The 22985-nt window shown below is 36.3% G+C and overlaps 5 protein-coding genes across 6 annotated transcripts in view; 3 read left to right on the forward strand and 2 right to left on the reverse strand.

Moving 5' to 3' along the window:
• LOC134652972 (protein spinster) overlaps positions 1-2651 on the reverse strand; it is a 43133-nt gene extending 40482 nt beyond the window's left edge. The window contains exon 1 of one of the 2 annotated variants that reach the window (XM_063508230.1): positions 2160-2650. In XM_063508230.1, coding sequence (XP_063364300.1) covers positions 2160-2364 — 205 coding nt within the window. In that variant the 5' untranslated portion in view covers positions 2365-2650. Of the gene's footprint in view, positions 1-2159 lie in introns of both variants that reach the window. The other variant, XM_063508231.1, reaches the window with a different exon arrangement.
• Positions 2652-3630: 979 nt separating this feature from the next.
• Positions 3631-6434, forward strand: LOC134652924 (replication protein A 32 kDa subunit). The gene is made up of 6 exons (XM_063508160.1): positions 3631-3776; positions 3855-3937; positions 4224-4445; positions 4928-5113; positions 5435-5649; positions 6259-6434. Exons 1-6 carry the CDS (start codon positions 3767-3769, stop codon positions 6341-6343), a joined length of 801 nt encoding a protein of 266 aa, XP_063364230.1. The 5' UTR covers positions 3631-3766; the 3' UTR covers positions 6344-6434.
• A 2686-nt stretch (positions 6435-9120) lies between these two features.
• LOC134652596 (LDLR chaperone boca) lies at positions 9121-9977 on the reverse strand. Its single transcript, XM_063507758.1, has 3 exons — positions 9802-9977; positions 9472-9726; positions 9121-9303 (listed from the first exon to the last, which is right to left on the reverse strand). Exons 1-3 carry the CDS (start codon positions 9924-9926, stop codon positions 9129-9131), a joined length of 555 nt encoding a protein of 184 aa, XP_063363828.1. The 5' UTR covers positions 9927-9977; the 3' UTR covers positions 9121-9128.
• A 506-nt stretch (positions 9978-10483) lies between these two features.
• Positions 10484-16382, forward strand: LOC134652925 (spindle assembly abnormal protein 6 homolog). The gene is made up of 12 exons (XM_063508161.1): positions 10484-10680; positions 10754-10917; positions 11134-11290; positions 11837-12022; positions 12913-13070; positions 13720-13879; positions 13987-14055; positions 14506-14649; positions 14837-15044; positions 15538-15718; positions 15920-16032; positions 16182-16382. Exons 1-12 carry the CDS (start codon positions 10564-10566, stop codon positions 16313-16315), a joined length of 1791 nt encoding a protein of 596 aa, XP_063364231.1. The 5' UTR covers positions 10484-10563; the 3' UTR covers positions 16316-16382.
• A 1739-nt stretch (positions 16383-18121) lies between these two features.
• LOC134652926 (protein lap1) lies at positions 18122-21866 on the forward strand. Its single transcript, XM_063508162.1, has one exon. It carries the CDS (start codon positions 18392-18394, stop codon positions 21107-21109), a length of 2718 nt encoding a protein of 905 aa, XP_063364232.1. The 5' UTR covers positions 18122-18391; the 3' UTR covers positions 21110-21866.
• The last annotated feature ends 1119 nt before the right edge of the window (positions 21867-22985 follow it).

The following is a 22985-nucleotide window of genomic DNA, read 5'->3' on the forward strand; positions in this document are numbered from 1 at the left end:
TTATTGTGCGAGATAGTAAAAGGTTAAAGAAACATCGGCATTAATAATACTGCGTTCGAAAGTAGGTATTTACATATAAAATGTACCTACACAATTACACATATACTCGTATCAAGAAGTTGGTGCATTGGTCTTAGCAAGCCCAGAATAACAGTCATAAAACTTCATAATTTAATAATTTATAATTTCATAATTTATTTATTTGCGTAAGATAGTACATGCAGGTTGATATAAGATTACACATAGGAATCAACTACCTCGTCGCATAGAGACATGCAAATAATATTGGTCTTAATCTAAAAATCATTGACATTACATTAACAAAATAGTTAAACATTGTAGAATAAAAAAAAATGTCTTATCACGAACCCAACCACTCAAATGTAACTATGACATTAGTGAGGTATAGTATAAAGTGTTTTAACAAAATAATCTAGGACCTATTTATTATTTTTCTCATATTTACTTACAAAAAGTGTGAAAGTTACCTATATTTCTTTTGTAGCAAATAATATATAAACAAATAATATTTTGGTGGAAATTGTACAAACTATTATATTTATTATTTTAACATGGAATTACAAAAAAACCTTTAAACAAATATTATATGAATAATTGTGTAGCATTGTGTAAAATTAAGTTCCATTTTATAAAATACAAAATAATAATGTAAAAATTTGTGAAAACTTAAACTGTCTTTCACAGCAGTCATAAAATCTCAAACAGGTGCGGTCAGTAACCAGCACCTGCAGAGAAATGGCTAATTCTTATGCAGCTGCAATGTAGCATGCAATTGTTTAGACATAACTGTCTCAGTAGTTGTGTGCTTACTTACAATTACCATAAAATCATAAAGACGAAATACGAATATTCATTTCTGCTTTGATTATAGTTTGAGTAAGATAAGAATTGATTTCTAAGTTAATAATTGACCCTTATACATATAAAGCTAACACTTAAAAGGGGATGTAATGCCAGGAAATTAGAAAGGAACAAATGATTAGGCATGCAACACGAAACTTATGGCAGAAGATTTCGTGACAGGTGGGTTTTAATGTTTTTCCTCAATATCTCTGAAAGTATACTTCTGTTTAAAATTTCAAATTTCATGTCAAATCCCTCGGCTATATCATTAGCTATTTTATGCCAAAATTAAACTGCTATTGTATGCAGGATAACGCTATACAATTGAAAATAAATGAAAATTAGACATGATTTCATGTTTTTTTTTAATCAAGCCAACCTTAACTTTTTAAGGTTTTGCTCAGTATGCCTTCTCAAATATAATTTAGTTTCCAACTGATTTTTTAAATGGCATTTTCCCTTGATTAAAATGTGTTAAAAATTCGCCTCCTCCTAAGAGCGGTTTCGCACTACGTCAGATGCGAATACGATCCGAACACGTGAAAATATGGGTCTAGAAAACTCGGACCGAATTCGGATATTCGCTTACGCACTAGTCCTATCCGCATACCCCGCCCGCCCCGCTGCCCCTCTGCTCGTACGCAGCTCGGCTTTAATTCAGACACAGTGCGCGAGCGTTGATACAAATAATACTAAGGCTTTTCGGTCCGTCAAAAATCTTCTCCGGAATGGAGATTCTAGAATGATGGATAGAAATCGGATGACGGATATCGGATGTAGTGCGTAACTTACCATAGAAATAGTTCTACGGCTACAACGGACCATATTTTCACGGGTTCGGATCAGATTCGGATCGGACGTAGTGCAAAACCGACGTAACTGATAGTCTTAATTCTTATATTACTCTGACTGCAACAAGTTCATGCAGTATTGAAAATAGATTTTAAAATGCAACATTGTAGAATTTGGAGATGAACTAAAACTGTAGTCAATAATAAAACTTCTTACCCGACTATGGCGAAGCAAATGGAGGATTCAGTTTGAATAACCTGTGAGAGGTTTTTTGCCATTTCTTGCTAAAAGTAATCAGGTTTGGGTACTTTCATTATAACCATGCTCAATATGATTAAGTTGATCAAGACTATCTGCCCTAGACTCAGGTTCTAATATAAACCCAATTAGACTCAAAATGGGATTGCCGCTTAATAATAACATTATTAACACAAGTTTAATGTTAGAATCACTTCCAAGGCTAAGGCAAGTAAGTCCCTAATAAAAACATCAATTGCACTTACCGGCGATGGTAAATCTGTCCATATAGTTGATGAGGTTGATGAAGCATAGTATCCCGACCGTCATGTACTCGACAAAGCTGACGTCCCTCAGGTTCTCCCGCCTCCTCGCCTGTTTCTCCTGCAGCAGCGCCGTCGCGGAGTCATTGTCCCCGTTATTAACCAGCTGCTGATTAGAAGTATTAGGTGTTATACCACTTTGGTCCATGGTGCTCACTACATACACTCAAGTCCTTGCAGTGATAACGATAACCGCTTTCCGATTAGGTAACAGTCAGACCGAAATTTTGAAAAAACTTGCATTCACCAACTTTCACGACTTGCGTTCAGTTAAAATAAAACTAACCACTGAGAATTAGGTACGGTAATGATTAGATATTTACGAAATTAAGACGACTACTAATTGTTACAGTATTCGTAGCATAATTATAGAGTAGTTCAAATGTACGTCAGCAACAACTCGTCCCGCCAACGTTCGTGACGAGAATAATTTTTAATTAAAATAATCCACTCCACGTTTGACTTTGACAGTTGGAGTAGAATAGTTGTCAACTTGTCAGATTTTTATAAAATTGCTAGGAGAAAATATTATTTTCAGATAATAATATTATATATAATAAAAATTATTTTTTTAACTCATTTTATCTTTAAATTAGAGAGACAATTTGTAATTCAATATCATTATTATCAAAGTTACTGTACTTTTTGCATTTGATTTTGAACTTTAGTCTCTCTATAGGCTAACTCGACAACGAATAAATAACAAAATATTACATCAACTAAATTATGAATAAAAATATTTTTTTTGGCTAATTTTTATTTAACGGGTATTCATTTTTAAATATGATAATACGAGAATTATATTAAATATATATATTTACTGTACTCTTTGCAGTTTGCACGAAATATTCTCAGTAACCACGTATATATAGCTGGTCAACCAAATCTTGTCAGTAAAAAAAGGCGCAAAATTCAAATTTTCTATGGGACGATATCCCTTGGCGCCAGTCTTGGCGCCTAAATTTTTCAAATTTGCCGCCTTTTTCTACTGTCAAGATCTGGTTGACCAAGTATAATTATCTTCTTATAGTACAGCTTGGCAAAAGAGTAGAAATTAAAAAGTGGCAACATTGTAGTGTCGTCCCTTTCAAACCATATATAAGAAAACGGGACGACACTACAGTGTTGTCACTTTTTAATTTCTACTCTTTTTTGCCAAGCTGTAGTTTCTGGTAACTACAAAGTACGTTTTGAAACGTGCCCCTCAACTCGTTTCGCGGTTATTTGTACTGTCAAGTTAAATTATAACGTCAAAGCGTATCCTTCCATTGTAATCCATTTTTAATAAATAACTTTAGTTACGAGATTTTGTGTTTCCGTAGTCTTTCCGCCTTTATTTTAAGTATAATATAATATCTGTTAGGTCATTGAGGCGAAAAAGAAACCAGAGAAAACTCCTACGTCGTGATCGTGAATGTTTATTGAATATCCGAAAGTGAAACCTCCGATTGCACCAAATTTAGCCGTAACCCTTGTGATTCAATAATTTTTTTTGGAATAACAATACTGTCTACGTAAGAAAATCTATCTAGTTAAAAACAACCGTAAATATGTGGAATGGTACGTATTTTTTTACAATACATGAATACACCAATTTAAGGTTATAATAACATTCTAATAAAACAAATTATTTTTCAGACCAATCAGCGGCGGGAGGTGGATTTTTTAATTCTCCTAGCCAGTTTGGAAATGCAAATACACCAAATCAGCCTCAAAAAACGGTATGCTACAACTCGTATAATTGTAAAGTTTAATTTAAAAAATTTGGTAACAAATCAAGCTTTCTACATGTAGCCTGTAGGTATAGTCTGCTCGTTTTTCTAAGACAAGTACGCCATAGTAAACGTATCTTAGAAATCCATTGGACCTGGATTGTCTTTGGAATAATAGGGTTTTGTAAGATTATTTCATGCTGCCTTTACATGGCAATTCTACTTACGCGACCAAACAAATGGTGTTTTCGGGACACCCTTATGGCAGTAATAAACACTACCTGTATCATTGCAGGGCCGAAGAGCATCGCGCACGGCACCCATCGTAATCCGCCAGGCATTGCACTGTGGTGACGATGGTGTTAAGATATGGGGCACAGAAATACAAATAGTGTCTCTCGTAGCGAGAGTCAGGAACATTCGGATGCAGAGCACCAAAATTACGTACACAATCCAGGATATGACGGGCAGGATGAGAGCTGTACTTTGGTTGGACCAGGAAGCTATGGATGAGGATGTAAGTATATAATTTGACTAGTTTTTAAAGTTAGTTCAGTCACCTTTATTATATCTTGCACATGAATACTCTCATAAATATCTAAATAAAACAATGTTATTAATGCTCCCATTGTCAAGTCTGTTGTATATGGTTGTGAGCTTTATTGTGCACATTATTATGCAGACTGGTCACCCTCAAGGTTATCTGACACCATAATGGTATTAAACTAGCTTCTTTTATTATGAAAGGCTCATGAAAGTGCAGCCCTCTGTGGTGTATGTATGCCCAATGCTTCACACATAATTACATCACAAGGCATAGCATAGACCTATTCATATTATTATTTTCATATTTTTAAGAGTTTATAGACATGTAGTTGAGTTGTTTGGTGGTGTAACTCATTGTGCGTGATGATATTCAGTTGTAAATTCTATTTGAAATACCAGAAAGCTAGCTATATATTTATTTTATTTTATAACATAAAGTTTTGTTTGTTTCAGGACAAATCGTCACCTAAAGTCAATGTCAATGATTATATCCAAATTTATGGTAATGTAAAAACTAACAAAGGCAAGAAAGTAGTAATGATATTCAAAATAATGCCGATTACAGATGTCAATGCAATTACATTCCATTATTTACAATGTATTAATAATAAGGTGAAAATGGAAGCAGAGTCCAAGAAGGTAAATATAAATTATTATTTTTAAATTTTGCTCCACCGACAAGTCTTACTCTTAAATATATGATGATGATGACTTTGTATACCTACTATCTACTATCCACTCTTCTCTTGGTAATGAGAACAAGGATAATCAGTCTAAACTTGACACAGTGGTGCACCAATCAAATTACTAGTAGAATTTTAAGAAAACGTTGCTGACACACTTCTTTAAAAATGTGCGAATATGCCAAATCCAAGGGAAAACATCATAACCAAAATAAAGTTCTCGGTTATACTGGTCAACAACATGCATCCTCTAAAATAATTATGCTGTTTAATTCAGGAAAAACCTGTCGCAAACTCCAACTCTACATTCAACGGTGGCCTGCCAGCCAATTCCATGGTCGGCATGGCGGACAGCGGCGGCTCCGTAAACGGCCTGAACCCGCGCCAGATGATGGTGTTCAACCTCATCCGGGCCTCCACACAAGAACAGGGTATCAGCAAGCAGGACATGTATGCATCACTGAAGGAACGCATGCCACAAGTGGAATTCGAGTAAGTTTTTGGATACTATCCATTTTTTGCTCAGATGTCTCAATTATTTTATAAATAGAAAACCGACCGGCCGGCTTTTCTATTTGTGTGAGTCGGACTCGCGCACTAAGGGTTTCGTACCATTATGCAAAAAAATCACGTGTATGGGAGCCCCACTTAAATATTTATTTTATTTTGTTTTTAGTATTTGTTGTCATAGCGGCAAAACATCATCTATCACGGTTTATGAGTTACAGCTTAGTGACAGACAGTGGAGTCTTAGTAACAGAAATACACCATCTACCATGGTTCAATAGCTTAGTGACAGACAACGGAGTCTTAGTAATAGGGTTCCGTTTTTACCTTTTGGGTAAAAAAAGATCAGTAAGATTAAATACGCCTACCCTAGCTCCAACCGAAAATTTGCCAGTGGAAGACCATTTTATTTATAGTTGTAGCACATGGTTTATAAATTGTGTATACAGATGTCAATCACAATGAAATAATCAATAGGATTCGAACCCACATCTTTGAATTCTTTGAATTGCCGTTCAAAAAAATATGATTGCAATAGAATGCTTTAAAAATGTATCTTCAGAAAATTATTTTCATTTATCATTTTTATTTCAGAAACATTTTGGAATGGATGTGTGGCGAAGGTCACATCTACTCTACTATTGATGAAGAACATTTCCGAGCTACTGATGCTTTTTAACTTTACTTAAGTGAGTGATGATTATATACTTTCTGTAACCCATCTGCTGTAGAACGGCCAGTTATTTTTGTAATAAAGGAACAAGTTATAACATTTGATTTCCTTTACCTCCACCCACACTGTCTCATCTGATAGAAATTAATTAACACATTCAATGCCGAAAACCCGACTATCGGGTATTTTATGATTTCCTTCCCAGGCCGAATGACCCGATAGTCGGGATCATGGTACTTCAGCTTTATATGAAGAAATTTTTGTGGCCTGGCGCGGATGTCTTGTTTGGCTGGGTGGGTAATGTGTTTAATGAAGTAGGGATTGTAAAAAATGACACTGAAAAAATAAAATTTATTCTTAAATAACAATCTCAATTCATACAGTAATATACAGATCAGTTGTTCTACATTTAGTTTGACTTATTTTATAGGTGAGTGTTTAACCCTTTTCCAGGCATAGTACGATTTATCAACCGCTTGTGTCTATTTAATTTCATTTAGATAATTTAGTTTTTTTTTTGTACAATTACCTGTAAATGATCTTGATATCAATAAATATTATTTCATTTCAATCTTAGCAATCCAATTTAAGGTTCAAATTAGATTGATGTATCGGGATTCATTTGAAGACAAATAATAATCTGCAAATGAATCGCCAAAACGTAATTATTTGGAATCAGTTGGAATATATTTGGATTTGTTGGAAAACCCTTCTAGATTGGTACAACCTGGAAAAGGGTTACTGAAATGCCACATGATAAATATAATATTGAACCTTATTCATATGCAACAAGGTTGACATTACTACACATGCTAATTGATAATTTTTAATCTCTTCATCAGTCATAATTTGTGGGTAAATATCGATCCAAAAGGTTAAATGTGATTGACACACAGAAATCCAGTATTTAATCAAATATCTACATACTTTAAAGCAGCGGTCGGCAACCTTTTAGCAGCCAATGGCCACATAGTAGTTAACGAAGGTGATGCAGGCCGCACTTTGTTGATATTTATGAGTTACTAGCTGAGGTACCCGGCTTCGCTCAGGGAGCTGGGAGCTGACATGAGAATTGTGTGGTGGTTGTAATAAAAGGAACAACTTTAAAATATATTTAGGTTTTATTTTACTACAATACCTGTACCTACTTCTACGTACATTTTTTTTTATTTCCAACTCGAGAAGTCGAGAACAACCTACGACCCGTACCTAATATAGTTGACCGTGAGAAAAGCATAGGGAATTGGGATAAACTGGAAGTGTTTGTCGAAAATCTCCTGAGATTATGAAGGCTTCGAATAGTCCACAATGTTCTAGAATATTCCAAAACATTTGAATGTGTTCTGAAACACTCCACAATGATCTGGGATCCTGGATTCTAGGCTATTTACAAATATTTTATAACATTCCAGAATATTCCGGAATGTTCGAGAACATTCGAACCTCACAACTGTCTTGCTTACCCCTACTACCCTACCTATATATACCCCTACCAATAGGTAGCCCCAACCCTATAAAAAAGGCTTCGAATGGTCCAGAATATTCCACATTTGAAAGTGTTCCAGAATCTTCCACAATGATCTAGAATGTTCTTGAATATTCGACAACATTCCAGAATGTTCTGTAGCTCCACCCATACAAAAAAGGCTTTGAATGGGTCACAATGTTCCAGAATATTCCACAACATTCGAGAGTATTCTGGAATATTCCACAATGATCTGGGATGTTCTCAAACATTCGACAACATTCCAAAAAGTTCTGAAATATTGTAGAATGATCTTGAATACTCTCAAATGCTCTGGACTGTTCTAGAAATGTCTAGCCCCCGAGACCCGAGACGGCTTCGAATGTTCCAGAATATTTCACAACATTCGAAAGTGTTCTGGAATGTTCCACGATGATCTAGAATGTCATCGAATAATCGACAACATTTCAGAATGTTCTGAAATGCTGTGGAACGCTCTCGAATACTCTCAAGTGGTCTGGACTGTTCCAGAAATGTCTAGCCTCCGAGGGGGCTTCGAATGTTCCAGAATATTCCACAACATTCGAAAATGTTCTGGAATATTCACAATAATCTAGAATGTTCTCGAATATTTGCCAACATTCCAGAATGTTCTGATATGCTGTGGAATGCTCTCGAATACTCTCGAATGTTCTGGACTGTTCTAGAAATATCTAGCCTCCGAGACCCGAGACACCTCACCAGGTACACATTTTTTTAGGTATGTACTTCCCGATCTATTCTGAACTTTGTTTTATTAAGTTAAGGTTCAAAATTCAAAAACAAAAACAACTGCTTCTTGGTCTCAGAGGGCGAAACTTTCAGCCCTTATATCTTCAAACGCACACCTTTCAGGTAAAAACGGAAAACTTCTTCATGGACGGCAGATAGAGGGCTACCACCCCATATAGCTTCCTTGATCGTATCGGGACTCATTTCTGAGTTTTAGCGGCACGCACATTGTACACTTTCTTTTATTATATATATTGATGACTTTATCAGACATAAAGTAAATAGTAAAGACATCTCTTCATACAGTTGAAGGTGCCTATAAATACTTCTAGTCTTTAGAAGTTTGTTAAACCTGTTCTACACTGTAAATGAGGCATGCATCCGCAATGATGAGCAAAAATAATGCAAATTACTTCCCATGCACCCAAATATTTGTATATGCATGTTTACACTGCATCAACTACTGAATTTTGTGTCTGCCAATGGTTGATTCAGTATAAACATATGCTAATGATAGAAGAATGGATTTTAACCTATCAGGTTATCTTATAAATCTTATAATTCATCCCTCAGCGCAGTATTTCTGACATCAGCCTTGGTGCCCTGATATGTTTGGCTCTCCAATTGCACATCTTTCAATTCTTCTTGTTCCAAGAGATATTTCTTAGCTGTCCACGCCTGAGAGCCATCCTTGAACATGAAAATGGCTCTGTCATCAGCGATTAGGTACCTGAAAGGAGAAAAATATATTATGGTTTGGTTTACAGTCATACTTGTGAACAAACCCAAATTCTATATTAGTCATATGGAGTTTGGGTATGGCTGGCAGTGTTGACCCACCATAACTAGGAAAAAAGGTGTGTTAATTTGGCCAAATGTAGTATAAACATATACTCACCTCTCTGCCTGTATGTGGTTACTCCAGAGACCTGTTTGCCATATTTTGGTCAATTCATCTGTACGCGCTCTTGAGGGGTTATTAGCCACCGTAACAAACATCATTACCGTCTGCCCTTTTTTAGTAGCTTCCAATACTGCTTCTGGATTCGACATATCCATTTTGGTCATGTCTATTGCCGGTGGTTTTCGAAGGTGTTCTGGTAACTCGTCTTCTGGGAGGGGCTCTTCATCTTCTTCCCATTGATCTAGCAATCTGGAAAGCACAATAATGAGGTCTTGATCGTGTCAGGAATTTGGAATTCGTAAATAAAATAAGTGCGATAGGTACCTTTCCATGTCCGCTTCAGTAAAATCTGTTATATCTTTCTTAGCCCATTCCGGTTTCTCTTCGGCTTTTTTAGAAATAATACCAGATATGCATATTGCTAGTAATATACATAGTAGTTTAGCCATTATTACAAACGATAACAAATACCTACTAAGTAAAGTAATAGTAGGCGGCAACTGCCTGCTAAACAACACGTAAAAGTAAGTATGTATGTTAAGTACAATGGTGAATGAATGAGTGAATGAAAAATAAAATGTCAAAACTTTTCAAAAAAGAGTTGCCATAAGAAAAATATCTACTAATATTTTTTTGTGTAATGTTGGTGGAAATGTACATCTAGTTATACTGGGTCAACCAAATCTTTTCAGTAAATAGGAACAAAAAAAACTACACTCATCCTTTTCTTTTGGGTGCTAGTACTAGTGTTAGACAAAGATAGTATGATTCGCTCTGTCTATGTTTGAAATCAAACAGACCTTTGACACACTATAAAGTAAAAACTTGGCGAGGTTTTGTTGTCTCATTTTACTTGGCGAATTCGTGCAACACTAGTATATATTATCTGTAGATCTGTGGCTAGAAAAAAAATAATGACAGGAACAGAATTGACAACAAAAGTATTGACATTGGCAAAGTGCCCTGGCAGCAAAAGCCATTCTAACAAAAAAAAAAAAAAAAAAGTAATTTCAAACAGGGCCGTTTATTTTATTTATTTCAATTCAATATTACTTTGTACTACATTCTTGCTTTTGGTGTTTTAAAATGGAATGTAAGACATTCCACAAAGGGAAGTACTATATTACCTTTAAACGAGGATTCGAAGACAGTAAGAGAGATGTCACTGTTACAATCATGAAGATTTTCGGCAGTGATAGCTTGGTTTGTAAATTGTTTCATCAAATTTACATTATTCTTGATCAATGTGGATCGTATAACTGTTGTTTTGTTACAGCGAATATCTCTTTCCGACGAGGACGACCCTACTTTTTTGTGTATTCTTAATGTTTCGCGGTGCGACTACGAAGATCTGAAGAAGCAACAAGGCCTGCTGATAGATTTTGATAATTTCCCCTCGCAGCTCGTTAGGCTCCTTCAACAATGTGCTTCCAACAATATGTAAGCCAAATTTCTTTTGAGATTTGAATTATTTTATAATTTGATTTCATTTTGTATCTCTACATACGTCAAGGCATTGGTTGCAAATGCTATCCTATGCTAAAATGTAGCAGGCGCATGATCAGCATAATTAGCATAATTATAAATATTTAAAAAGTGTTAGGATTTCTTTTTCTGTTCAAATTTATGCAATTAATTTGTATTTTGGCCTTGCAGGTTCCTGATCGTACAACAAACAAATCCGGTCCAATTTTATTTTGAAATTGTAGAGCACAATGAGTTTAGGCGTTTGGTTCATTTGTCACTGAAGACAGGGCCGGCTACAGATGCAGACATCAAGCAACATATGGCTGACACTATCAATACTTTAAAGGTATTAGTTGACTCTGTTTATTTTTTCAAAAGCTTCCTATATCCTAGCTTATATAGGCCTACTCGACTGGCCTACTGGACTGGACTGTGGCAGCTGCTCAAAAATTAAATTTAATTCTTCTAAAACCAAACTAAAAACTTTAATAACTAAAATGGCATATAAATGCAGACCCTCCAAAGCAGCAGCTAAAAATGCAGCTAGGATTTATGCCAACATGACATTTTCATATAAACACATAATAGTTATTTACAAAACGAGTGACGATAAATTAAAACACGACTAAAGGGAGCAAGTTGCGAATTACCTATTCGCACGTGTATCGTACAACGTTTTACAGTACATATGGCACTTTAAACTTAGGGCTTGGGCATAGCCCATAGCCCAAGCCCTCTCGCGCATGAGAGGAGGCCTGTGCCCAGCAGTGGGACGCATATAGGTTCACATTATTATTTTATTATTATATGGCACTTTAAACTTTCGACAGAACCATAGACCAACCACTTAGAACCATAATGTACTGTAAAAATGTTTTATACATTTTTCCAGAATACACTGGCATCTTTTAAAAGTTCAGCAACCAGCAGTGAAGTGATGTGGAAGGAGAAATGCCTCAAAATGGAGCAGAAAATTCATGAGTTGACCAACAACTTGGCTGAACTGAGAGACGAGAGGAGAAAGAGTGAGAGTGAGTTTCAAGAAGCATTAAAACAGGAGAGAGAAAGGACAGCCCAGGTAGTATTATTATTATAATAGGAATTATGTGCATTATTAACTTCTGCCCGAGACTTAGTCTATGTAGAATGATAATTTATGAGATAAAAACTATCTTATTCCTTACCAAATTTCATCTAAATCAGATCAGCGGTTTAAGTATAAAGAGGTAACAGACTTAAATTTGCATTTATAATATTACTATGGATTGTGATTGCCCATGATTGAAAATGAAAAAAAGCGGCCAAGTGCGAGTCGGACTCGCCCATGAAGGGTTCCGTATTTAGGCGATTTATGACGTATAAAAAAAAAACTACTTACTAGATCTCGTTCAAACCAATTTTCGGTGGAAGTTTGCATGGTAATGTACATCATATATTTTTTTTAGTTTTATCATTCTCTTATTTTAGAAGTTACAGGGGGGGGGACACACATTTTACCACTTTGGAAGTGTCTCTCGCGCAAACTATTCAGTTTAGAAAAAAATGATATTAGAAACCTCAATATCATTTTTGAAGACCTATCCATAGATACCCCACACGTATGGGTTTGATGAAAAAAAAATTTTTGAGTTTCAGTTCGAAGTATGGGGAACCCCAAAAATTAATTGTTTTTTTTCTATTTTTGTGTGAAAATCTTAATGCGGTTCACAGAATACATCTACTTACCAAGTTTCAACAGTATAGTTCTTATAGTTTCGGAGAAAAGTGGCTGTGACATACGGACGGACAGACGGACAGACAGACAGACATGACGAATCTATAAGGGTTCCGTTTTTTGCCATTTGGCTACGGAACCCTAAAAAAAAAGATAAATAATATTTAATTATTTTATAGATTGTGTTGCATCGTAATAAGATATTCTTAGTTCACAATTTGAATTAATATTATTAAAACCCAGTCATGTTCTAGGAAAGACAACAGTGGCAGAAGAATGCAGAAATTACTGCAAAAGCTCAGCTTGCAAGTTCAGAAGAAGCGTTGAACAGGAAAAACAGACAAATTGACGAGTTAAACACAATATGCCAGCAGTTAAAAGATAAAATAGGACACCTGGACAACCAATTGAGGTGAGTATTTGAAAGTCACTTGAATCATCATCATCATTCAGCCTTATTATCGCCCACTGTTGAGCATAGGCCTCTCTTTAACACATTAACTGCCAACGACTCGCTAGGAGAGTTCACTGTTCGTAGGCGCTTTTCGCTACATACGGTTTTCCCGTGTTATCGGCTACGCTCGTAGCGCGTAGCTCGCGCTGGCACTGAATGTGTTAAGTATATGCTACTGGATTTGGTCCTGAGCACAGAACAAGTAGAATGGCGATGCGAGCAGGGTACGTGTCGCCGCCGGTTATGAGCAAACGCTCGCATGCTAGTACTCGCCCGCGCTGACCGAAAAACGTAAACTTGCCTTTTACGCCACAATAACGTTCAGATTAAGAAGCCAGACATCAAATCTGTCTAAAGGAGGCGTATCTATTCACCAGGCACACAAGTTTTTACTACCGTTGCGCGAGTGTTAGTAAATGTGGAGAGGAACGAGCGGCGACACCGGTTTCAATACTAACTGCGCGCGATAGCCGTTCTAACCTCTTTAATATGTTCTGTGGTCCTGAGCTCGTCTCATCCAGAAGTGACTTGCAGTCTTCCGAATGTCGTCCAATTTTTGTAAAGTTTTATTTATAACATTATTGTATTATGATTTGTCCTATTTCAGTGAAAAAGCTCAAAGGTTAATGCTATTAGAGGGAGAGGTTCAAAAGTCGCACATAGAAGTGGCTACATTAAAGGCCAAAAATGCAAGCTTAGATAGAGAAATTACTGAGAAAGAAAAACAAATTAGCAACTTGAACACAAGGTGTACTTACTTAGAAAAGGTAAACAGCTTAAAATATATTTTAAACACTTTGAATATTTTAAAATTAATTATCATGTACGACCCAAACTATTTTGATATATATTATTAGTGCTGTCTTTGTTTTAGATTGGAAAAGAGAATGCTGATCTGGTCACAGAGCTGAAAAACTCGTTACATATAGTTAAAAAAGAAAAGGTAAGAAAGTAAGAACCTATGAACGTTTGAGATGTGGAAACCTATATCTATAAGGCCCACAGTCCTACCCATAGTATTAATTACTATAATGTAATTTAAATCATTTTCAGTTGGAACAGAGTTTTCTTTCTTTTGTTCCTTTTAATCCAGAAAAAAGAAAAGTCAACCATATTTTCTACACTATTGATTTTAAATTCACCCAAACAGACCAAACCTTCTTGTGAGAAGAAGCCTTAAATTAATCACTACATAGTATAAAACAAAGTCGCTTCTCGCTGTCTGTTTGTCTGTATATATGCTTAGATCTTTAAAACTACGCAACGGATTTTAATGCTGTTTTTTTTAATAGATAGAGTGATTCAAGAGGAAGGTTTATGTATAATTTGTTAACCCGTGCGAAGCCGGGGCACCGTCGCTAGTGTAAAAATAATTTTGAATGTTGTTTTCCAGATAAGTTTAGAAGAAAGACTAGCTCTAAGTGAATCACTAGCGAATAGAAACAACGAAGCTGCAAATTCAACTTCAGAACAACTGCTGAAGGCCAACCAAATAATTTCGAAACAAAACAATGATATCATTGAAATGAAAGAAAAGGTGAATAAATATTCATGTTTTTTTTTCAATACTGCTGGAATTTTTATTTATTTTAAACTTTATTGCACATCAAAAAAAGTACAAAAGGCGGACTTAATGCCTCAAGCATTCTCTACTAGTCAACCATTTCTATTTTTACGGCAAATTTACATTTATGTTGTTACCTGTTTTTAAATAAATATTTCAGATATTATGTCGAACAGCTATAGCATTAGAACAAGAAAGAGTTATAGAGAAAAACAACAAAGAAATTGAGGAACTCAAGTCTGAAATAAATATTACTAAACAGAATATTGTCGGCCTCAAAACAGAACTGGATAAGCTGAAAGAAAAGTATGAAGTAAATGAGGCGGCATTAAGGGATAAAGAAGAAATGATAAAAAATAATAATATGGGTAATTTATCATTGATACTTTGAGTATTATGCGCACTGCCAAGGAATGGAATTCCTTGCCGGCGTCTATATTTCCGAGCTCATATAACCCGGCAACCTTCAAATCAAGGGTGAACAGGCACCTTCTGGGCAGGCTCGCTCCATCGTAGGCCACGTCATCGCCTCGGCTAGTCTGTGGCCATGAGTAAGCCCATTTATAATTAAAAAAAAACTATGTGTTCTTGTGTCAGAGATGAGGAAATATTAAAAACGGCTGATCTCCTCGATACATCCCTAAAACTATTTTGTACATACAATAGGTACCTAATCTATTGCAAATCTGGAACTCAAAACTATATCTTATTTCATCCAAATCGGTAACAGACAGAGTCACATTCGCATTTATAATATTTAAATGATTAGAAGAATAAATCTTTTTGTGAGGAACATTTTTTGTAAGTAGGCACATATACCAATATCTGGGCTATTTTACGAACTTAAGGGTTTTTTCACAGTGATCCAATGGCTGCATAAAAAAATGGAAGACACTTGCGAACCAATCAGTGCAGTAAGAAACAAATCATTCAATGGAGCCGCCAAACATAGCTCGACGCCGCACATTCAACCAAATGAGAATTCCGATATGGCAGAGGGCATTTCAGAAGAATCTATCAATTTCTATGCAACATCAAAATTGTAAGGGTTAAGTTGTATAATTCGCTATTCCTGATTTTATGTGTACTCTTTTGTTTGCTGGGGACTCGCAGCAAATACCAATTTTGTTGTTTTATTGAAAATTAAAAAAGATTTTGTTTAACTTTGTGTATGTTTTGCATAGTGTAGCAGAACGGAGAAGCATAGTGGCTCAAATGTATTACAGCAAGTGTATTATTCTAGGTCTACATTTGAAGGAAGCCCTTTAACAAAAACTCAAGATAACGCAAATAACATTGGCCTTGATCCGAAATACTTAAGACCGGCTGATGACAAAGCAAACAAGACTGCTAAAGGTATATTTCACATTTTGTCGACATTTTTCTTTTTAGCCACAATGTGTTTCTAAAGCCCCGTCTCCATTGCGCGCGGCTGCCGTGCGAGCCAATGTTCGATAGCTTGCCGCGCGATATGGAGACGGGGCTTAATACAAGTTTGTTTTTAGATTGTGGATCACAGAAGTCCGTAAAAGGAAAAGAAAATGACAAATTCAGTTTACCTCAGGTGGACTACAGAGAAAAGAAATCTTCCCGAAAAAATACCTATCGAGCAACACCGGTATCTGCATATTTTCCATGAAAAATCAATCCCAATGTGGAGTTTAAAATCGTCGCGAACATTTCCTTAGAAAAGGGGTTGGCAAACCGCGGTTCGCGAGCCTTAATCGGCTCTTAGATACTGCATTTACGGCTCTTCCACTCACCCAAAAAAACCTCTCATACAAACACGTGGCTCTGTAAGATTCCTTAAACTGTTGATTTTTCAATTGGCACTTCTCTTCAAAAGTTACCGGACACCTGCCTTAGGAAAAGGGTTACCAACGTAAAATAACTTAAATAAGCTAAAAGCAGTGGGTCCTTCTTTCCCGAACCAGAGAATGGGTAACAGTCGTATATATTATACGGAAAAAAACATACCTACGTATTTATTGAGTTTTTGGGAGATTTAAATCGGAGCGTGTTTCCACATTCGCTTAAAAACAGCGTCAAACACGGGCAAGAGCGGCCTGTGCCGCCCTGTGGACCTATTTCAGGGACACCTTTTCAAGTTGACGGTTTCAAGAGGCATTATATATTTAAAGTTAGAAGGATTTTAGTGACGTAAGTATAGCTGGTCAACCAAATCTTGTCAGTAAAAAAAGGCGCGAAATTCAAATTTTCTATGGGACGATATCCCTTCGCGCCTATATTTTTCAAATTTGCCGCCTTTTTCTACTGTCACGATCTGGTTGACCAAGTATATTTGTGAAAAGTAGGGATTGTTGGCCGCCGAGAAACAAACAAAACATGCAGCATTTGCGACATGACATTAAGTACATAACCACGTCGAATATCGCTCCCGTTATTTTAAGTTGTTGACATCGGAATTGTGTTGTGTTGTGATAAAGCTTAATTTAACTTATTTATTAAATGATGGCTAATAAATGGTCGATTCGGAGACTAACCGAAAAATTTGAAAGGCGACGTTTTGCTGAAGTGTTGCCCTGTAATTAACTGGACTATGCGGATTGAGAAGAGTCGTAGAATGTATTGGATCCCATACATTTCACGGTTCTTCTCGTACCGCACAGATTCTAGTCTAGTTGTTGCTTTTTTACACGTGCATATTATATTTTACCAAATACATATGAAATATAAATAAGACGCAAACAAAAACAAGTGTTTTACTTTCCTCGTAAAAGAGAAAAAAATCCTCGACTCCCTGTCAAAACTGGTTTAAAAGAGTAATTAATATCAACATAACTAACAAGCAGTAACGTCTGCGAGCAATAGCCAATAACACACATTTTGATAGTAATGGAAAATTTCACCGCCTCCGGCAAGACTCGAACTTGCGACCTTTCGGAACACCGGCCGACCGCTACTACCAACTCGTCGCTACTACAACTACTAACTGGTACATCGGTGGACCTTATTTTATTACAAGGAATTGCTGATAGAAGGCCCTACTGCCACACACTAAATCGAAGTGTTATCTGCCTTTCGGATGTGAACAAGAGCGATAGGGAGGCAGATAGTATTTTTAGATGTCGGCGGTTAGCCCTCATTTTTTCTATGGAATAGAATAATTATTTGATAAACATTTATATTAATTAATAAGGCCTACCTTTGCACCCGGTACAACTCGCGGAGGTCTTTTTGATTAAAATATTTTAATATTTAGATTTATTTAAGTTATTTTTGTATGATTTTTTATATACCATTAACCTTTTGTATAATACAATAAAGACTTTATCTCTATAAGGCCGAGTTACAATATATTTTTACAAAAGTACCTACGTACTCTTAGAATATAAAAAGTATTAAAACGACAGACCGCGTAATGATGTGGCTTTTGGAACGCAGCTCTTAAATAAAAAAAAAGAACGAATGAACTGACTGAACTGTCAGATTGAATAAGTATGTTGGGATGGGAAGGAAGGTCAATCACAAGTTTTTTGAGTTGAGTGATTCATTATCGAAGGGTTCAATTATTTTGTTTCCTGTTACATGAAATTTTAATAAAATAAGATACAGTGCCATTTAAGACAATCAAGTGTTATACCAGTATGATAATAACAATGTTGTTTTACACCAGTAAGGGCTACGAGTGAATTGTTCAATGGAACGAATATTGTAAATTTGTGTTTGTGTATGGAAAGTGCCTTTCTGTACAATGCCTTTCGACTTTTTGTGTTGTGTGAGGCCGGGGGTGGAGGATGTGTGCGAGTTAGACTATTCCCACCAGTCCTTGACGGACGTTCCTACGGAAGTGTTCGTCTATGAAAGGACGCTCGAGACTCTGCTGTGTAATAGTAATCGAATCAGTGAGTTGCCGCGCCAACTGTTTATGTGCCATGGCCTGAAGAACCTGGATCTAAGTGACAACGAGCTCCAAGCCATCCCTACGGCCATCTCGTCCCTGGTCAACCTTCACAACTTCAACATCAGCAGGAACACGCTCGCTTCGTTACCTGACACCATGAAAGCCCTGAAGTATTTAACATTCTTAGATTTATGTGTTAACCCTTTGGAAAAACTTCCCGATGCCATCACAAATCTAATTGCATTGCAAGAATTATATCTAAATGATACCTACCTTGAGTATCTACCGGGTAATTTTGGACGACTTGCTAATTTACGTATACTTGAGTTAAGAGATAATTATTTAATGATTTTACCTAAATCTCTTTCTCGCTCAACTGAACTTCTCAGACTTGATTTAGGTCAGAATGAATTCCAACAATTCCCTGAAGTGATTGGAAGATTTACAAAGCTGAGAGAACTGTGGATCGACAACAACAGTCTGACAAGTATACCAAGTGTGATAAAACCTTTGGAGAACTTGATACATTTGGAAGCTAGCAATAATATGATCGAAGAGCTTCCTGTTGAAATTGGTTACTGTTCAAAATTAATAGACATCAGTTTATCAGCAAATACTCTCACTCAGCTCCCAGACAGCATCGGACAACTTGGCAACCTGACAACACTGAAGTTGGACAATAATAGGCTGTATTCTATCCCGGAGAGTATAGGCCAGCTCTCAAATCTAGAGGAGTTAATGCTTATGTGCAATTACATAGACAAAATTCCCTCTTCTATTGGTCTGCTCAGAAAATTACAATATCTCAACATTGATGATAACATGATTAGAGCAATACCTCCTGAGATAGGAAGTTGTTCAAAGTTATCAGTATTATCACTGCGAGCAAATAAATTGACTAAGGTTCCACCAGAAATTGGTCACCTTTCTTCCTTAAAAGTACTAAACTTAGTGAGTAATTCACTGAACAGCCTTCCTCAGTCCCTACTGAATTGTGATAATCTTGTTGCCCTTTGGCTGTCTGAGAATCAAAGCAAACCTCTTGTGCCTATGCATTCTGAAGTGGATCCACATACCTATGAGCAAGTCCTCACTTGTTTCCTCTTTCCCCAAGTGCCTTTGACCCCCATTGAAAACAAATTGGACAATGACAAATCTGAAAATGCAGAAGTTCAGCCTTCTGCACGCCATATTAGTTTTGTAGACATGAAAGTAGCACCTAAAATACCTGAAAAGCCAGGTCAGTTAAGAAGAGCGCCAACACCGTATCCAAAAGAGTTAAGGGCTCTGGCCAAACACGCCAGAAATATTCACAAAGATGGTACACAAGATGTGTCGCCTCCTATGCAAAATGCTGTATTAATCAAAGCTGCTAAAATAACACCTACACTACAGCAGAGATTTGCATCTGATAACAAGAAAGAAATTGAAGATGAAAAAGATAATACAGATGGCAATACTGATGCTATGAAGGTTTCTATGTATGATAATGTTACACCGGATAATGCATATGACAGACCTCTAGATCTAGAGAAGACCTATAAAAGTGTAGATCATGCATTGTACCCTGATAACAATGATGATGAGAATAACGATTTTAAACCTGGTAATCACTATAACATGTCACAGAAATCACATTTTGGGAATGAACATAATACTGAAGTTTATTCTTCGAGACAGGACCTTGATAGGAATATTGTGCCGGTACCTCAAAATGTATATGCCCATATGGAACCTAAGAATTATCATAATAGCAATGAAAATAATTACCAAAGCAATTTTAATAGGGTACACAGTCAACTACAAAGATTAAGTTTAACCTCTCAAGATAGACGGTCAAATAACGAAGCCATAATATCAACACATTTTGAAGACAACACATATAATCACAGACCTGTAATGGATAATACAAAAAATTTTGAGCCCATTTACCATAGAAGAGAACATCCCATAACGAAAGGAAATCACCATGAAAGAATTTATGAAACTGAGAGCTATGGTTATGCTAATGACAAGAACTACAGCCAAAGCAATTACGACTGTTACAGCTATCACCCTCATGGCAATGCGCCAAACCCGCGTGTACACACTATTAGCCAGGTCGTCAGCTCGACAACTATGCCCAATTTGAGTAACTACAGCAGCGCCTATCCAGGCCCCACTGTGGAAAGTCATCATTATTCCACATCATCTCCAAATGCCAATATATATGGAATGTCAGCCTCAAGTCCTACCTACATCCCTACGCAGTCACCAGAATTGTATTCACCAACGGGGCATACAAATACTACTAATCCATACAGGATGACCAATACGCCACTTATTTCGGATGACGGTAGTTACAATCATGTACACGCTCCTTCTACGCCTAACATGTATGATTTGTATGACGCTATACCAAGTCCTTCAATGGGAGCTCCGTCGAACCCACCAAGTGTGATAAGCCATCGCCACAGCCCAAGCAGTGCAATGTCTGAGCCGGTATACGGTAGAGGTCAGCCTCCGCCTTACCATATAGTAGCTCCTTACACGAAACACGCTCAATATTTCAATGGAACGGGTGGATAGTGTTTAATGAAAGGAAAACAGAAGATCTTACACAAACCCTGCCCATATCATCAATAAGAAGTAAGCGGCAAGTGTTAGTGGTCTGATGTCTGTTTTCTAGACGTGCAATTTTTTAAATGTGATACCTTCATATGTTGAAGTTGAAAAGGAAATACTGAGGTGCTACAAGATGGATTTTATTGTTGGAATGTGTTCAAGGGGATATTTTTATGACTGGTTCTTTAGTACGATGTGAGTGCTTCATACGTTTATAGTGAGTAGTGCTCGAAACAAAAACCAACCGTTACGCACTTCGGTAGTGAAAAGCTGTGGTGTACAACGGCTGGGCTTACTTCCGACCGAGCACTGATCAAATTGATCATGATTGTAACAAAAAGCCAGAAAAATGTGGCAGCTGGCGTAGCTATTGTCAATCGATGCCAAAGTAGTGACTACAGCTACAGTAGAGTAATTACTTAATTAAATTGAGTAGGATTTATGGCATATATGTATATGGCAAACTGTAAAAACGAGCACTTTAGGTGACAGCGTAGGTACTGGTTTAGTACATTGTGTAACAACTATGTTGTTTCATTATACTGTTATGAATATGATATGATTGTTAAAAGTAATAATTAAATTGATAAATAAAGCCTGCACAGAAAGTCGTGAAGCTCAGCTATATGTCGGCGTAATCGTAACCATTTCTTCTCACTGACAGCAGAGACGAGTTAATAATACCTAATACTTAAAAACTGCAAATCTTTATACAAAGCTACGTACTATAAGAAGTATAAGAGTTTCCTTACTTGGCATTATAATGTAGGTAGGTATGCGAAAGAGGTCCTGCGGCTGTACAAAATGTATGAGTCTGAGACCTTAATTATGCCCTGCTAAAAATATGATTGTCTCCAAAGGAAGCAAAAATGCTGCTTGTAAATTTGTATAGCGACCCGCAGTCATTAATACTATAATGAACACAAACACTTCTTCCGCTTACCTTTATACCAAAAAGGTTTCTGAATTGTCGGTTTAGTTAGATCGTCGCGGTTTCATTTTATGAAGAGGTTTTACTCCGAGTAAAACCCAAAAAAAATCACTTTCTTGTGCTCATACAAATTTTAATAATTGCTATTATTAACTGCTCTGATTCAGTAAAAATTTAGCAGATAATCCGTCCGCTTCCCGAAATTGGGCGAGCGAAATCATCACCCATTAAAACTTTTTATAAGAAAGTTTTCTGAGCAGGCATTGCATATTTACATTTTATCTATTACAATGTTGAAATGAAGGCTTGCACTAAACATTTTAAAAATATTTTTGTAAAATTTGTCTCATGTGATATGATGTTTGTATTGTATATAAAACTTCAAATATATATTATATTTAATTTTTACTGTGTATTGGAACTAATTCTTATCTTTGCATTTCATTACTATTTTTCTGTATGTATATATACATGTATATTAAAATGTTTTGCCAGGTGGCGTATCAGGGTCGCAATTGTCTTTAACAGGGGTCAGCAAACCGCGACTGTTCTAGTTTAATAAAAATACATTTAGATTAGACAGACGTTGCTCAGTAAAGTTCCTGAAACAGACGTTATTTTTTCCTAAAAAGACAAATGCGGTCATGAGAACGATAGACGCACGGTCATAAATGAAAGATCTAACTTTTTACAGGGCCTAGGTATATTTATATTAAAAAAAATGGTTCGCATTTTTTCTTAATTTTTTAATTCGTGCATCATCAACTGTTAACTACTATTAATGTAAGAAAGATGCAGCCAAGCCTTGTTTATGATTATGATATTGGTTATACTTGGTCAACCAAATCTTGTCAGTAAAAAAAGGCGCGAAATTAAAATTTTCTATAGGACTATATCCCTTCGCGCCTA

This window comes from Cydia amplana, chromosome 12 (genome assembly GCF_948474715.1).
Source record: "Cydia amplana chromosome 12, ilCydAmpl1.1, whole genome shotgun sequence".
Taxonomy (NCBI): Eukaryota; Metazoa; Arthropoda; class Insecta; order Lepidoptera; family Tortricidae; genus Cydia; species Cydia amplana.

Coding starts and splice junctions, on each gene's coding strand:
- LOC134652924 (XM_063508160.1), top strand. Junction 3,938..4,223: donor CAAATCAGCCTCAAAAAACG/GTATGCTACAAC, acceptor GTATCATTGCAG/GGCCGAAGAGCATCGCGCAC. Junction 5,114..5,434: donor TGGAAGCAGAGTCCAAGAAG/GTAAATATAAAT, acceptor TGTTTAATTCAG/GAAAAACCTGTCGCAAACTC.
- LOC134652596 (XM_063507758.1), bottom strand. CDS start 9,926: ATGGCTAAACTACTATGTATATTACTAGCAATATGCATATCTGGTATT. Junction 9,727..9,801: donor ACTGAAGCGGACATGGAAAG/GTACCTATCGCA, acceptor TGTGCTTTCCAG/ATTGCTAGATCAATGGGAAG. Junction 9,304..9,471: donor AACCACATACAGGCAGAGAG/GTGAGTATATGT, acceptor TTCTCCTTTCAG/GTACCTAATCGCTGATGACA.
- LOC134652925 (XM_063508161.1), top strand. CDS start 10,564: ATGGAATGTAAGACATTCCACAAAGGGAAGTACTATATTACCTTTAAA. Junction 13,880..13,986: donor GGTGTACTTACTTAGAAAAG/GTAAACAGCTTA, acceptor TCTTTGTTTTAG/ATTGGAAAAGAGAATGCTGA. Junction 16,033..16,181: donor AGCAAACAAGACTGCTAAAG/GTATATTTCACA, acceptor GTTTGTTTTTAG/ATTGTGGATCACAGAAGTCC.
- LOC134652926 (XM_063508162.1), top strand. CDS start 18,392: ATGCCTTTCGACTTTTTGTGTTGTGTGAGGCCGGGGGTGGAGGATGTG.